Here is a 15,841-nt window from a genome sequence, read left to right as displayed (position 1 = left end):
TATTTCTCTCACTGTTTCTTGTTTCATTTGTCTCGGGCCACGTACCCTGCTGGAAATGATCCCACTCAAAATGTCTCGGAAATAGAGAGTTTTAGTACATCGTACGCAAAGGTGATAGCGTACGTAGCAGATAGCGTTGGTGGTTCTGCGCGCTGCGCGAAGTTCTCTTTCTGCTATGGGCGTGCGCAGAATCATCAACGCTATCCCTTACGTACGCTATCGCCTTTGCGTACGATATACTAAAACTCACTAATGTCGTTGAATTCAACTGCATATCATGCAGACAAATCCCATTGAAAATCAAGCAAAATTCCAGTTCCCAATATATTATTTGGGACAAATATTTCATTGAAAATACGTGGCATTTCAATGGGTCTCAATCAGTGATGGCCAGTAGTTAACTACATGTAGTTAAACTACTAGTTAAACTACCTGATCGTAGTTAAAAAGTAGTTATGAACTACTTGGAGAAATGTAGTCTGCAACTACTAGTTAAACTACTATTCCGAGTAGTTAACTACAGTAGTTAGGTTACCGCAGGCGCCAACTACTTCCGATTTTGCCGCAAGCTTTACGGCAGATTGTGCTTCGAATTTTTACCTCGAGCTACTTCTTTGATGAGAAAGGAGGTGCAGAGCAAATGTGCCGTGCATGTGTACTAGCTCTTCACTTGTATCGCTGCTTGTGATTCATATTTAGGTGTCTAAGAATGCTATAGAATGGGATTGGTGTTGATGGACAACGTTAAGTTAAGTAGTTATAGATGTAGTTAAACTACATTGCAGTAGTTAAAGAAGTAGTTTTAACTACCTCCCCTGAAAAGTAGTTGAACTACTAGTTAAACTACTCAGTTGCAAAGTAGTTAGTAGTTATAGTTAAACTACTGTAGAAGTAGTTAGTGGCCATCACTGGTCTCAATACGAAATCATTCTGAAGGTAAATGAGGTCTAATTGGAACAACACTGAATACAACACGTAGACACCCACTGGAGGTCACTCTTGTGTCCCATTGAGACAATGTGCTACAGCACTAGGCTTCCTAGTGAAGTCTTTCCCATATTCCCATTGTCAATGTAGTTTTTAAAGCATAATCACATTAGAAGTTGCTGTTGGTGCAAGGAGTATACCTATATGATATTTTCTCATAAAAGCAATCAAACTCAAAGAGACAATAACTTATTCAATCCATTTTATTGCCCTAATCCAGGCCACTGTCCCACACAGTGGTACGCAAGGAACCCCTATAGATGAACGTTTTTACCACCTTCACGCTCCTTGTATTTCGGCTGACGATACTGTAATTGGCAGCGCAGTGTCGATGGCCAACGGGAAACTCTTTGACGCTGCAGCGCTTTCTCTAACGATTCACAGTGGTTAGAAAATAGCACCAAAGATGCCTTTAATGCACTCAATGCAAACCACTCATCTTACAAATAGATAATTTGAGTGCAACTGGAGACTAAAGGTTAGGAGCAGTTTCACGAAGCTTGCTTCATGTGAGGCGCATTGGGTGGCATATGTTTCCGAGCGCTTTTCGAATGTTTTGCGCGAGGCAAATTCACCACAGAACCTATAGGAGTAACTCCCACATACCGTGTTTGCGCGCATGACACCATTTAACCAACTTAACATAGACAATGAACAGCGCTTCTACGCTTCTAAAATAGGAAGCCGAAGCAAGCTATACGCTGGGCCTTGCACGTACGGAAAGGCGCCGGAGCCACTGCCCACCACATCTGCTCTTACCAATTTATCGTGTCGGATAAATAGCTAATGTCCCGAACGAATTCGTTGGTTTAATACGTACGCACCCCACAGATGTGTTGCATGTGACATCATGTCTTCTTTGTCTTGCACTCATGTTCCTACAGCCTACAAGGCTAGCCGAGGAACAATCGCAGGAAGACGGATGAAAGACATGGCATCCTGTATCATGAAACAGCGCACGACATCCATGCAGGCCTTTCGATGATATGAAGCGCGAGAAAGGGGAAAGGTATGAAGCCCCAACCTAGAAGCTGTGCGATAAATGCGTAACACTTACCTTCTGAGTAGTTCAATATGTGTAAAATGACACCTTCGCGTGTGGTGCGTGTGTACGGACCTTTTGTGGCGTTTCTAGTACTGAACTATAGTGCGCAGCCATCTGATTCAGTGTGCATCGTCCCTGAGAAGCCGTTCCAGACGATTCGCAACTCCAGCGAGAGCGTGCAGAAGCTTATCAAAATGTTTACTACACAGGACGAGAAAGGTAAATCTTTCATCGCTTTCGGCACTGCAGAACGTAGTCGCTGAATCTACGTACGTCTGCTGTCTGCTCCAAACTAGAGCCGACCATTTGCTCCAAACTTGCTGAGTGAATTTAGATGTCCTGGGGTGGCAGTTTTCCCTTCTTTCTTTTCCTTGTTTTCGTCATTTTTTATCTTTTTTTTCTTCAGGGAGGACTTTCCAAGAAATGGCTAAATTTGCAGACAGATTTGACAATCGTATGGTAGGAACTCCGGATCTGGAAAGGTCCATCGACTACCTCTTGGAGAGATTTAAGTTAGATCGCTACCAGGATGTACATACCGAAGACGTGCAGGTAGGCTGTGAAGTGGCTTCTTTTACGATTGATATTGACATGGCATGCTTAATTATAGTCTAATGGTCGGACAATCGATAAGTTCACAACTTTTTGCATTATGACCACCTCATGAAGCATCAGTGTGTCTATACAGGCAGTACGTTGGCAACGCAAACGAGAGTTGGCGCAGCTGGTCAAACCGGAACGAAAGGACCTGCACATTTTCGGATTGGGAGGTTCTGTAGCTACCCCTCCTGGAGGACTGACGGCGCCGCTTATCGTCGTCCATTCTTTCGAGCAAATCCAAATAAGGAGCTTAAACGTAAGCATCATCTACATACTCAAACTAATACTACGTTTTGGTCTGAGGGACATACGAGTGCATAGCGCACAGAACATGAGGTACTGGGTACCAGTTCTCGTTTCTCCCACGAAGTGTATATAGGCCACGAATTGTAGGCGTGATAAACCATGCGCACTGATAGAAATTGCTTTCCGGAGGCTTGGCGTGTTGGAGGTCCGACATGGGGCACTACGGCAGTCACTCTCATTAACGTTTATTTAAAAATTAATGTTTATCACTAGCAGTGCAAAGGAAGGCTCGGCGTCGCTCCGGCACGATGAATTAATTTCTGACCTTAGGCGCAGATTTATTTTATAGGCTCGTTCGTGGTTACTTCAAGCCATTCGTAGCTCAATAGGGCTTGTTTGCCATATTCAACCAGTCATTTTTCATGTTGTACTTGTTAAATTAGTCGAAAAAAGGTAAAATCGCCGCCGCGGGAAGCTGACGGTTGGTACCCGCATCCCAACCCAGTTAGTAGAATTAGGGAACAGGTGCTCAGGAACACTTTCCCGCCTCTCTGTCGTGTATGTCGTGAAAAAATGTCAGAACAGGACCACGCGGAGCAAATGACACCACACAGAAGTGTCAGGCTGTGGAGATCACTATGTAACGCCTTAGCGGAGCAGCTCGACAAGAACACCGAGCCCTTTCTTTACAAGGCGAGTGCTTAATTATATCTCAACGCGTGCTGGTAGTGCACAGTAGAAATAAACTGTCAACTTACGTGTCTGCCCTCTCTCGTAGCTTGATCATTGTGAGGTTTACTGCTATGTCATTACGAACCAGTAACGACTAGCCCACTTCACCTTTCTGACCGACAAAATTTCGCCACGTGAACATTTCTGGAGCAAGCAGAGATGGCACTCGCTGAGGTTTATTTCATTTCATTTCATTTCATTTATTTATTTATTTCATCATGATTTATCGCAGTACAAAGTCATAAGGTCCCAAGCCGTGGCTAGTAACGGGTCCACTAAGATGTTCATCATTAATATTGGCAACAGCAGCATATTTCACACTACAATATGTCAAGAAAACCCCAGAAAGGAACAAGTACATAACCATATAGGTGTAATCGGCATAATGAGAATTTACCATAGAATTATAGGATCCTCCGACGGAATGAAGACCCGTAAAGATTTGGAAAACAACTGGGCGTTTCTTATCTCGAACAGTATAGCGGGTTCCATATACGCGCTCCCATAGATACTGTATATCTGGTACCATATACATTTCTTGAAGCTGACTCAGGACAAACTTTTTATCTATTTGCAACCTAGTTAATCTACGCGGTTGCTGCAGGTTGGAAACCTTAATTGGAGAATTGTATGTTATTCATTATTCGAGCCCATCGCTGAACCAGTAACTGCTCCAAAGTGAGGATCTGCAGTGCATTGAAAATCACCTTGGATGGGGAACGTCGCTTCGTGCATGTAATAATTCTTATAGCACGTTTCTGTAACATTATTACATCGTTTAAATATGTGTGATACGTACTATACCCCATGTCTCCAAACAGTAGGTAGTTGGGTAGGTAGGTGTGCAGCTAGGTAAGGCGACTCTGTATAAAGGAGAAATACAGCAGTTTCATTACATGCGTTGGAAAAATGTCTACACTTGAGAAGTACATGGCAACCATGCACCAGTTTTCTTCTCAGTGATTCTATATGTGGCTTCCAACACAGTGTGTTATCAAGTATTATGTCCAGGTACCAGGTCATGTGAAAGTTACTTGTGTCTATCTGGCTCTTAAAGGAGCGAAATGTGAGGAATGTAGTTTTCATTGTACTGAGTAGTCAACTGCAGCAACCACCTTTCTAGTTCATGCAAATCTCTTTGCATATTGTCCGAGATATCTTTTTGTGTTGTACCCGATATGAATAAGCACGTATCATCTGCATAAAGGTAAGGAGTAAAGACCCTTAAGGCATATGGGAGATCATTTACATATAAAGAAAATAGTACAGGTCCTAACGATTCGCTTCTCTATTAGAGAGTATTGTGTTGAGTTCCCCGTTGTAACTGACTACGCTCGTGCACAGCTCAACGGAAAAATTGTCCTTTACCTCCCGGAATGGAAGGGCCCAAGGAACTACGCGAGTTACTTGCTTCAAGGTACAACGGAGGCAGCGAAGCAGGGGGCTCGGGCATGTCTGTTCCGTGCTCCAGAGCCATTGACCGGTGCAGCCCTGTACGCAGGGCTAGTGCAGTACGACAAGAGTGCGCCACGCATTCCTGCTGCTGTGCTCACCAAACAGGATTCGGATCTTCTCTCCAGGATGTTCGAAAGAGGTATCTTCGTAGCATATTGTGAATCGCCACTTCTGGCTGCATTCATATGCGTGGCAGAGGCTCTCTGTTTGACATACTGTGCTTGCTACTCACGTTAGTTGCCAAAGATGCCTCGTTAATCTGCATTTTGTGAATGCAATTGGTAACAGCGAACTCATTCGGGTAAATGCGTGTCAAGCAAGGATTCTGTTAACACACACGCAGCCAAAAGATGGCGCGTATTTGAACGCGGCAGAGACGGCGCCATACAGGGCTCAAGAGAATGGCCTGTTGTGGGACCTGAATATTCACATCTTGTAGAGTTGTCTAAGATAATTTTAAAGAACCCAAATGTTTGTGAACTCATTTGCAATATTTTACTGCAATAATAATGCGCAAACGTTCGTAATTTTGAGATTCTTCAGCTTTTCTATTCGAAAGTATGTGCCACGTGATCTCTTCTTACATCGGACATGACATATGCCGTCTGCTCCAAACTTTACAGCAGACCCTTTATGTTGTAGTGAGATAAAAACGCAGCAACTTTCAAAAGCCACGTTTGCGAGTATTTCGCTCTCCGGTTGATGAATGATGATATAGGGCATCCGTGAGTATGGGGCGCTATGCAGCCCCAGTGCTAAGACGGTGACCACCTCCCTTGAGCCGGCCTTGGAACTTTGACAAGGAGGTCGTACAACTGTAAGCAGAACCCCTGATTCGAGTCCTGTGATTGGTACTCCCTGGCCTTCTCGTCAGCTGCCTGAGCCCATGTAACCCCTGTTTGCATGCGTTCACCGCAGGTGAGCATGTGCAAGTTGCTCTCAAGCTGGAACCTGGTCCGCTTGAACAGGTGACAACCAGGAACATTGTCGTCGAATGGCGTGGAAGTCGATACCCTGCCCAGGTACAGCACCAGCTCTTGAACTAGTTCACAAATAACGTATAAGCATATACGCTAGGGAAAAACAGAGCATACCAAATTCTTTTGTCAGTGTAAAATCTTGTCACAGTGTCACTGAGATCACTCTCGTGTAGCGTAACGTTTACTCTTCTTTTCTTTTTTCGCCGAAGGCGTAAATGTTACATAGCTGGTACAGGAGTGTAATTCTCTATATAAGGGAGCAAAATTAGTCTAAGAGGATATGGGGGAAATTTATATTATTGTGTTTCACTGACGACAGTTAGTATTGTTCTTTATTTTATTTTATTTTTTTATCAAGAGTGTCCCCTTTAACGTTCAGTCCCTGTGCATGACGTCGTCCTGGGCGCACACACGCTGAGACGGATGACCACTTGGACTGAGAAAGAGGACGGTTCGCTAATGTGCACATACTTTGGCGGTCACTCACAAGCCACTATGAGAAAAATACAGGTAGTCAACGGACGAGAACTTGCGTATTCAGCATGGTATGCAACGCCATACAGTACAGCCATAGCAGCCACAGCATCATAGCCATGCATGCCAACCATTCCGAGGCAGGGACACCTGTTGCGGCTCCAAAGAACGCAGAACATGTATCAGAGCAGATATCACACACAGTCACAGTCTTTGAAGTAAAATCTTAGGCAATTTTTTAATAGTTGCGATGCCAACAGTAAAGCACCACACTTTTCACTCAGTTTGAAAGGAACAGAGTGTGTTGTACAGAAAAATGTAAGAAAGAAAAAAGAAAAGACGTTGCGTTTCTAACTACATTTTCCACTGTAAGAACCACATTTGCTGCTATTTAACAGACTCGTATTGCAATTCCTAAACAAATGTTAGGAATTGCAATCTAGGAAAGGAAATCTCGGGACAGTAACTTAGGCAAGGAATTGGAAGAGAAGAGTAATATCCGAGAATAAAAGTGTAAAAGAGGAGAGTAACAGTTCCTGGCTCCGTCCCTTTGTTTGATGTGTAACGGGAATCTGGGCAGGGCAGGATAAAGTGAGTTGAGGGAGAGTAAGGCGGGGTGATCAGAGTAAAGACGATATGAAAAGCGTAGAAAAGAGTAGTCATACTGCAAATACTCCCCCCCCCCCCTCAATTAGGGTGTGGACATGTGGGTAAGACATATCAGAATTACGAATACCCTGTAGCAGCAGCGTAGGGAGAAAAACAATTCGGGAGGGGTTCTATAGGGACTTTATATGGGAGAGGGGAATTTCCCCCTCGTTTCCGTCTCCCCAATGCACTACCAAGGGTACAATTTCGGGGGGGGTTGAACACCCAGCACCCTCCCTGATTCACACTGATATTCCATGCTGAAGTAGTTCTGTCCTTTCGTAGTACATTCTTGTGGGTGCTCACGTGGACAGCTGGGACATCGGGCAAGGCGCTGCAGACAATGCCGCAGGCGTGTTCGTGGCTTGGCGTGCCCTGTCTACTTTGAAGCGTCTAGGTATGAGGCCCAAGCGCACTGTGCGATACGTTGTCTGGACTGCACGTGAACAGGGTATGCTTGGGGCGTCGGCCTTCTTCAAGCGTTACGCCGCAGACGCCGTCGACACAGTCTTGGCACTTGAACTGGACTTCACTGCATTTCCACCATCGGGGCTGACTCTCTCTCAATGGGTGCACAACGACACCGTCTGCATAATGCGGGAGATGCTTAAGGAGTTTGATCCCATAGATGCATCTGGGTATGTGGTATATGGCTATCTAACCTGTTGATGGTTCTTCAATGGCACACACTATTGCTGCTAAAGTGCCACGCCGGACTCGGAAAATAGCGTTTATTTTATTTGGTCCATGAAAAGAAGGTGCCTCAAGGATTCCATACGCGAAATTTAAATCCTGTTTACGAACGATGTGCATTTCTGTCAATTTTTGAAGATCTGCTGAGCCTCCACAAGTTTCGATGACGCGAGAACCGGATTACGTAATCATAAGCCCACAAATTGCAATGATGTCATGTTCTGGAGAGGGCACTCGTCTCTTAGCAACGACGCCGGCGTCTGGGGGGTCACATGGTGAAGAACTCACGCGACGCTGATCGAAAGTGGGGAAAATGGGAGAGATGTCTTCTCCCTCCTTGTGTTTTCTCGAAGGTCGGAGCGGTCGGAGGATATGTCACGTGGGGCTCCGCTAACGGAGTGCAAAGAGTGAGCCCCCGGAAGACGCGAAGGGCAACAACGTTGCCAGATGAGAGCCGGGCGCTTTATCGGAGCCTAACATGTCCACAGTTCTCAAAAATAAAAATTAATTTTCTCTAGCTTCTCGTCACGCAGAGCCAAAATATTTTGCAGGAATGTAAAGTCAGGCAAGACGATTTCAGTAGGATTCTGAAGACACGAGATTTAGTCCGTACTGGCACTTTGAGACTGCAGTTTACATAAAATTAATGCTTTGTTTCCGTTAACGCCCTGCACAAAACACACAAAAATTCCTTTGGTTTTGTCATCCGTTCAGTCATGCCTCTTCGTGACGACAGGTTCACGTTGCCGTGACTGCAGATGCTAAACTCACATTTTCCTGACCCAGACGCAGCCATGTAGGAGCACGGAAGAAATCAAGGCAGTTCGCTAACGAAGGCCACACACATGTGATCACTAAAAACACAAGCATGTTTTTTGAACAGCGGTGGACACTTTGGAGCGGTGGTGGACACTTTTTGAACAGCGGTGGACGTTCATGTTCTTCTTTGTCCTTGAAAGATACTGAGCAGTACGCCGTACACGAATTAACTAGTCACTGAATCAAGTAACAGGTTACGCTGTAAGAAGTTTTCATAACATTACCGGATGTTTCCACGGGAACTTCTCTGAAACGAGACAGACGATCCCGTAAACAACCCAAAACTACCCCTGCAAGAGGTATCCCGTAAGTTCTCGGCCTGACACAAAAGGAGCGCGCACAGACACGAAACTAGGGCATATAGGCACTCTTCAAGAAGGACGCCACCAGATGTGGCGCTAAGGCGGCCATCGGCGAGTAGCAACCCGCGCACTTGAGCTAAAATGGAGAAAGTCAAGGCACGTACAGTCACTGAATATTTGTTTCGAAAGTGCCCAACCCCGGCAGGCATCCACCAGGACATTGTGGCGACGTTAGAGGAGGACGCCCCTTCCCATAGCACGGTGAAGAAGTAGGCCACAGAATTCAGCCCCACAGCCTTCCTTCGTCCTTGTAGACTTCACAAGAAAACATCCACCGTGTACACGATGGATGAGGTCATGGCAGATCGCAGAGTCCACATCCGGACCATCGCTCAGGTGACATGCACATCCAAAAACCGCAGGTCTGCATATCTTGACGTGCACACTGTCTATGCCAGATGGGTCCCAAGACTGTGCACGCCTGATCAGGAAAGCACGCGCTACACCACATCCAGTGACAAATCCAGCTGTTAAGGACAGATCATGCGGGTTTCCGTGCCTGGTTTGTGACTGTGGACGAAACCTGTGCCCACAACTTCCAATGAGAGCAAAGCCCAGACCAAACAGTGGAGCCCCCCTCCCTTCTCGTCCCCATCGCCGAAGAAGACTCGGGCTGTTCCATTAGCAGCAAGGTGATGGCCACGATTCTCTGTGATTGGTCGGTTACCGCAAGCACCGACAGACCATAACCGGGGACTAATACGTATTCCTGATGCATCGTTTGCAGGACGCCATCAAGGCCAAACAACTCAGTATGCTCCGAAAGAAGATCCTGTTCCATCTGGACAATGCGTCCCCACGCCGTGCTGCCGTGGCTGTGGCTGCCGTCCACCCCTGCAGCTTTTGCGTGGTCAGCTATACAGCGTACTCGCCAGATCTCGCCCCATCAGAGTTGCATTCCCCCACCCCCACCCCACCCCAAAAAAAAGAAGAAAAAGGAACACTCTCGTGACCACTTTTTCAAGGATGATGATGTCATTGACGCCGTGATTCGTTTTTTGTAGGAACAAACTTCAGATTCCCCTCATGGGAATCCAAGTGTGTGGGCGTTTGTGGAGACCATGTTGAAAAGCAAAATTAGTTCACCTAACTCTTTCTGGGTCGTGCCGAGAACTTATGAGATACCTCTCGTTCAATGCGATGTAAAATGAAGGACGTACACCCTACCGCATACTTTTTCAAGCTACGGGGCGATCGCTTGGTTACAGAAATTCGATGCAGAAAATGCGGTCGTCACGATGACGGTACCGGTGCTCGAACCCTGCTCCTTCTGGGTCCCACTAGGTTCATGACCTGGGGTAAGATGACCGCCTTTCATGCCTGGAGTGGGAAGTGATCTAGGTTCGAATCCCGGCATCATCTGTGCTGTTTGGGTGTTCTTTCTGTGTTTCCGTCAGACGCTGTAAGGCATCATGTCGGCGCAGTTCTCCGTCAGCCCAGGACGTACGATAACCCCTATGCAACATGCCGTCATATCGGCAGGCAAATCGCTTGGTAATAAAACGTCACCATCAAGGATAACATCAGGTCCAGTTGAGTAAACCAGAGGGGTCCAGGTATATTTTTCAACGAGCCGCCATTCTGTCATCGAACACTACGTGGATTATGCGTGCTCTACCAGTGGGCTGAGGTTTCATCATGTGGGACACTGCATCATAATTCAATCAATCAATCAACCTTTTATTTCATCTAGAACAGATGAGGAGTTGGGAAAAAAGCTGCAGAACACCTTGACAGGCATTGAGTGGGTCAATCAGCGAAACACAAACAAGAACAGAGAACATACAGGACTGCGACTGAAAAATTGAGGGATGGAGCCATAGTCTAAATGAAAGGCTGTGTTCTTTGCCCCTGAAACGGCAACAGCAGCCTGAAAAACCTAGAGAACCAGAAAAGTTTCCGAACTTGGAGGAAGAAAACTCTAGACAAAACACGTTGTACTAGAGAGATATACATATTAGGATACTAGTAGATAATTGGGGCAGTTGGTACCTACTTGAATGACTGACCAGCGCAACACTATCTAAGCCTGAGAACACACATGGCTACAACCGAAGCGGTCAGTGGTGCCTTTCCTGTATTTGCCTGTGTCGCGTACTCAACCATTAAAGCATGTACGAGGGTGGTTCCATAAGTTTCGGGCCCGAGGTAGAAAATGCGCGCGAATTTGAAAATGCGATTAAGGATGCGTGGCGCCATCTGTTAGAGGGCCGGAGCACCACCCTCAACCCTCTCCATGCTTTTGTCGGTTGGAGAGCGGCATTTCAAACAGCCAGGGTGCACTCTTCAGTTAAAATGGAAAAAATCGAGTACCGCGCTGTGATAAAATTCTTGACAAAAGAGGGACTTTCGCCAAAAGAAATTAAAGCGCGACTGGACAACGTGTACAGGGAAGCCTCTCCGTCGTACACAACGGTAAAAGACTGGGCTAAGCGGTTTCGACTGGGGCGAGAGTTCATTGAAGATGATCCATGTGACGGTCGTCCAGTGGAAGTGGTGACACAAGAAAATTTGTCTCTTGTCGAGGAGAAAGTGCTGAGCGACAGGCGTCTGAAGGTGAAGGAAATCTCAGAAAGGCTGGGGCTTTCCAAAACAACCGTTTTTCGCATCATCGGCGAGGGCCTTCACATGAAAAAGGTCAGTGCGAGATGGGTGCCACGACTTCTCTCGTCAGTTCAAAAGCAACAGCGCGTCGTCTGTGCCAAAGAGTTTTTGGAGCTCTGCCAAGAGAACGAAGAAGAAATATTGAAGTCAATTGTCACAGGGGATGAGACCATGGTGCTCTACTATGGTCCCCTTTCGAAAAAGGAGTCGATGGAATGGCGCAAACCAGGAGAAGCACCCCCAAGAAAAGCCAAGGTCACACAATCCACAAAGAAGATCATGGCAACAATATTTTGGGATTGTCACGGGATCCTCCTCATCAGGGAACGCCACAGTGTATGCGACTTATTATGCTTCACTCCTGCACCGACTGCGAGACGCCATCAAGGAAAAGAGGCGCGGCAGGTTGAGTCGAGGTGTCCGGTTGCTCCAGCATAATGCCCCTGTCCACACGGCTTCTGTTGCTAAGGCTGCACTGAAGGAGTGCAGCTTCGAAGAAATCCACCACCCACCCTACAGTCCAGACTTGGCACCGAGTGACTACTTCCTGTTCTCAAACTTGAAGAGGGATCTCAGAGGACGGAGATTTCAAAACGATAGTGAGGTGCAAGAGGCAGTTTTCCAGCATTTTGCGGACAAAACTTCGACACTATTTTTTCAAGGGTATAAGAATGCTGGTTGAAACGTGTCAAAAGTGCATCGAAGTTAAGGTGACTATGTCGAAAAGTGATACACTTGTTTCGTCTCTATGACTATTAAAAGTTGGTCGGGCCGGAAACTTATGGAACCACCCCTACCAACTACCCCAAATCGCTACTATCCAACTGCACCACATAAGTTACCTTTTATGATGCACATCATAAGTTACCTTTCTGCCTCTCTATATGTGTTTCAGGTTGCTTGCCGTTTCAGGTGCCAATAACACAGCCTCTAATTTAGATCAGGGGTACTCAACCGGTGGGGAATTCCCCTGCGGGGATTTGGGATTGTCAAGGGGAGAATGCCACGATGTCCACCAATTAACCTTTGTGCGTACTCTGCATAGTGTATCATTCACAGGACATCTCCCCCACGAGGAACGCCTCGACGGTATATGTCATCATGGCTCCTGGGTGCGCGCGGTACTGGAAGGGCTATCTAGCGGTAAGGGCGCTCGTCACCAACAATGCTTTTAAGACACTCGGAAGTAGCAACACAATACCTCCAATTTTTATGCGCTTTGATTGGCTTTGATGAACGGCAAAAGGGGTGCATGGAGTAAAAAAGGTTGAGAACTACTGATTTAGACAATGGCCCCATCCCTCAATTTTTCAGCGGCAGTCCCATGTGTCCTCTGTCTTTGTCTGTGTTTCGCTGATTGACCATTTAATTATGATGCAGTAGGATAGTAGCGATTTAGTAGTAGGGTGAGGTGCACGAGACAAGAGCCAAGTAGTCGGAGTGCTAGCATGAGTAGATGTGCTTGTGCAGCACGACCTGATGGGTTAGGAAGCAGGAAGATCATATCGGTTAAGCTTCCGTGCCTTGCCGGCCCTCTTGAAATACTGTTACTTCAGACGGCGTTTGTGAGTCGCTTAACTTTTCTCATTTCGTATTTGAAGAGGCGAATACGAAGAGGGGAGTCAAGTCCTGTAGATGACAAACAAAATACAGAAACCGACACTGAAGATTTTTGTTTAAGTTTAATTTGTACAAGCTTTCGCGTGGAGGTCCACGCTTCCTCAGGTACAAAGTGAAGTGGTGACACACATAAGTATATATAGTATAGATAGACATAAGTGTATATAGTAAGTATACTATATATACTTATGTGTGCCACCACTTCACTTTGTACCTGAGGAAGCGTGGACCTCCACGCGAAAGCTTGTCGGTTTCTGTATTTTGTTCGTATTTGAAGGGAAAACAGTTTACGAAGGAATAACTATCAATAGCCTTCTGCGCATTTTCTTAAGGATATTTGCTGACTTGGACAGCATCCTACTATACACACCCTAAGGTCAATGAAAGAAATTGAGGGGGTCAGGATATCTGAACCCTCCCCCCTAGATCCGTGCCTGCTGTAGTCAATGAATCATAATTTCAATTATGGGCTCCCATATTTACTATTGATGTTTTGTTGCCGTTATTCCGTGCAGGTTGGCGCGTGGAGAGGAAGGATCACCTGAGCTGGAAGAATGGCTTCGAGCCGGTGTGCCTGTGGCCAGCGTAACGACACATTGGCAGAAACACACCGAACTCATGCGTCACACCGAAGCCGATACCGTCTCAAGTATACAGCGTGAGCACATGGACTTGTGCACGGCTTTCGTCGCTGGCTTCATCCACATGCTTGGGGAACTCGACCAAAAGCTGCCGCGCTGATTTTATAGCACGTGTGGAAGGCAAAGTAAGAAGACGAAAACGAAACGCGAACTCAATAGTTGAAGGTCAGGAATGAACTGATAAATCGAAAGTTACACACGAGTCTAGTGCACTCTGTAATATGCGAAGTCGTTCGTTAGTAGATGGGCAAGTTGGTACATGATCCTTCGATGCAGCGAAACAGGAACAAAGACGAACAGCGTGTCCCTAGCTCTGTGTAGCGTGTCTCTCGTGTTTGTCTTTGTTCCTGTTTCGCTGCATCGAATGTGAAGTCATCAGCCATATTCAATCCTAATTATAAAATCAACAACCTCAAGTGACATTTCATTTCTCCTCTAATCCTGTATATCACGTGATAAAATATAATACTACAAATCTGCATCATGAGCACCATAAATAGCGAAGACCTTCTAATAACAATCGATTAAAACCACTTAGTGTGTACTCCAGATTGAAAACCAGGCCAATGGGAGCGACTTTTTACAGCGGCAGCTGTTAGCCACTTTCGCTGACGCTGAGGACAATTTTGATGTTGCCGCTAAATGTTGCAACACTTGCCATGACGGTCTGCAAATTTCTTCGTAAAATGTTTGTGATATGTTTGCAGACGGGGGATTAACACTGGACAGAGTTTTCGACATTACAGTACATATATATTTGTTTTGTTTCTGTTGAACGCATTCGATGTGATAAAACTCCCTAATGTAATTCCGTGTTAGTAGCTCGAAGCAACCGAACAGACGTGGACAAGGACAGCAGGTAGGAGTGGGGGACACAGGGGGTTTGGTGCGCGTCCTGGGCTGACTTTAGGGGGAACTGTGCCGTCATTCGTCTGCAAAGTCTGCCGCAAAACCCAGGGATAACCTTAGACAGTACTGCCGGTGGTGGATTCAAACCAAATCTTCCGCACGACCTTGGCTACCACCAGCGAGCAGACGTTTTTACCCATTCGGCCATGCTACTGATCACTCAGTGTGGCTGCACAGCGCATCTCACATGATGTCGCCCACGTCGTCTGCACGAGGAGGCCCACGACGACCTATGGTCGGGTTTGCGGTTGCGCCGCACGCAAATCATGTACGGTCACAGCGCGAGGACCGCCCTTCGTCTGCTGCAGTGCTATCGGGTTTCGTACGCGTTTGGCAGTGCACCAAATAGTGCAGCGATTTGTTTTAATTACTGGAAGGGAACTCCGAAGCAAGGAAGAGACGTACATAGCTAGGACAACAACGTCTCTTCGTACGTCTTTTCCTTGTCTCGGGGTTCCCTTTCATCATGTACAACCAGCCAGCCTGCATTTCACCTCTCCTATCTCTTAATGCCGTATTGGCCTCCACCATGCATGAGGGCATAATCTAGGCACCCCATCCGCACTTGACGTGGGGCCACACTCCACACTCTTGTTTGTTTAATTATCGCGGTGCCGGTTCAGTAGGGAGGTTTACAATGATTACAACAGATTTAGCAGATTGGAACGTCGTTACGATAACAGTTCCGTAAACAGGGTACGCCAAGCACCCGCTTACTTCGCAGTGGCTGACATCACGTTGCTGGTGCACTATATATGACGCGTGCGACGCAACCCCAACGACCATAGGTCGGCATGGGCCTCGTCCAGACGACGTGGGCGACATCATGTGAGATGCGCTGTGCAGCCACAGTAAGCGATCAGTGGCATGGCCGAATGGGTAAAAGCTCGTTGGTGGTAGCCAAGGTGGTGCGGAAGATGTTTGAATCCACCACCGGCTGTACTGTCTAAGGTTTTCCGTGGGTTTTGTGGCAGACTTTCCAGACCAACGACGACACAGTTCCCCCTGAAGTCAGCCTAGGGCGCC

At 46.6% G+C, this 15,841-nt stretch overlaps 1 protein-coding gene and 1 long non-coding RNA gene across 2 annotated transcripts; both read left to right on the top strand.

Annotated features, from left to right (window-relative positions):
- The first annotated feature begins 1,913 nt into the window (after positions 1–1,913).
- Positions 1,914–14,108, top strand: LOC135398583 (carboxypeptidase Q-like). The gene is made up of 7 exons (XM_064629973.1): positions 1,914–2,251; positions 2,439–2,584; positions 2,721–2,888; positions 4,955–5,204; positions 5,984–6,087; positions 7,453–7,805; positions 13,781–14,108. The coding sequence occupies exons 1-7, from the start codon at positions 2,062–2,064 to the stop codon at positions 14,004–14,006; spliced, it is 1,437 nt and encodes a 478-aa protein (XP_064486043.1). The 5' UTR covers positions 1,914–2,061; the 3' UTR covers positions 14,007–14,108.
- On the top strand, positions 9,258–9,910 carry LOC135398577 (uncharacterized). Its single transcript, XR_010424119.1, has 3 exons — positions 9,258–9,377; positions 9,440–9,673; positions 9,769–9,910. It is a non-coding gene; the product is annotated as an uncharacterized LOC135398577 (long non-coding RNA).
- Positions 14,109–15,841: the final 1,733 nt, after the last annotated feature.

Source organism: Ornithodoros turicata, chromosome 1 (assembly GCF_037126465.1).
Source record: "Ornithodoros turicata isolate Travis chromosome 1, ASM3712646v1, whole genome shotgun sequence".
Taxonomy (NCBI): Eukaryota; Metazoa; Arthropoda; class Arachnida; order Ixodida; family Argasidae; genus Ornithodoros; species Ornithodoros turicata.
This window is presented reverse-complemented; position numbering and strand designations above follow the sequence as displayed.

Excerpts from the sequence above, each read along its gene's own strand:
- LOC135398583 (XM_064629973.1), top strand. The coding sequence starts at position 2,062 with ATGTGTAAAATGACACCTTCGCGTGTGGTGCGTGTGTACGGACCTTTT. Across the intron at positions 2,252-2,438 it reads TACTACACAGGACGAGAAAG|GGAGGACTTTCCAAGAAATG; the intron begins GTAAATCTTTCA and ends TTTTTTCTTCAG. Across the intron at positions 5,205-5,983 it reads CTCCAGGATGTTCGAAAGAG|GTGAGCATGTGCAAGTTGCT; the intron begins GTATCTTCGTAG and ends CGTTCACCGCAG.